The 854-nt window shown below is 54.8% G+C and overlaps 1 protein-coding gene across 1 annotated transcript in view; it reads left to right on the forward strand.

The window, feature by feature from the left end:
- EMH_0022690 (uncharacterized protein) overlaps positions 1-854 on the forward strand; it is a gene marked incomplete at both ends in the record, with an annotated part of 1505 nt that overhangs the window by 226 nt on the left and 425 nt on the right. Inside the window, 2 exons of the mRNA XM_013502003.1 lie at positions 1-342; positions 621-803. Coding sequence (XP_013357457.1) covers positions 1-342; positions 621-803 — 525 coding nt within the window. The remainder of the gene's footprint in view (positions 343-620; positions 804-854) is intronic.

Consider the following 854-nt stretch of genomic DNA (forward strand, 5'->3'; position numbering starts at 1 on the left):
TTGCTGCTGCTGCTTGTGCTGCTGCTGCTGTCTGCCCAGTGCTGCAGCAAATAATTGAGGCGCATAAAGACAGCCAGGAACTGCCATTCACCTACGACGACAAGAAGCAGGTGCAGCAGCAGCAGCAGCAGCAGCAGCAGCAGCAGCAGCAGCACGAGCAGCAAAAACAGCAGCAGCACGAGCAGCAACAGAGCCAACAGCATCAGCACCAGCAGCAGCAAATACAGGAAAATCAGCAACAGCAACACGAATCACAGCAACATTTTTCTGCTCCATCTTCTGCTGCTGCTGCTGCTGCTGCTGCTGCTGCTGCTGCTGCTGCAGGTGCTGCGGAGGAAGCAGGTGTATCCTGATCTGCTGCTGCTTGACGACCTTAAAACTATTGTGAGGCAGCAGCAGCAGCACAAGCAGCAGCAGCAGCAGCACAAGGAGCAGCAGCAGCACAAGCAGCAGCAGCAACACGAGCAGCAGCAGCAACACGTGCAGCAGCAGCAGCAGGAGCAGCAGCAGCAACACGAGCAGCAGCAGCAGCACGAGCAGCAGCAGCAGCATCCTAATTACTATCAGCTCTAATGTCTTGCTGCTGTATTTATTTTGTTTTGCTGCTGTTGCTGCTGCAGCAAGCGGATGCGCGCCGTGTGTGCAGACGGGCAGCAACAGCAACAGCAGCAGCAGCAGCAACAGCAGCAGCAGCAGTAGCAGCAGCAACAGCAACAGCAACAGCAACAGCAGCAGCAGCAGCAGCAGCAGCTCCCACATCTTCGTGAATCTATCAACAGCAAAAGGAGAAAGAAAAGAAACAAGTCAACCAAAAAAGCAGACAGTCATTGCTGCTGCTGCTGCTGCTGCTGCTG

The sequence above is a fragment of the Eimeria mitis genome, genomic scaffold, assembly GCF_000499745.2.
Source record: "Eimeria mitis Houghton genomic scaffold, Emh_scaff805, whole genome shotgun sequence".
Lineage (NCBI taxonomy): Eukaryota > Apicomplexa > Conoidasida > Eucoccidiorida > Eimeriidae > Eimeria > Eimeria mitis.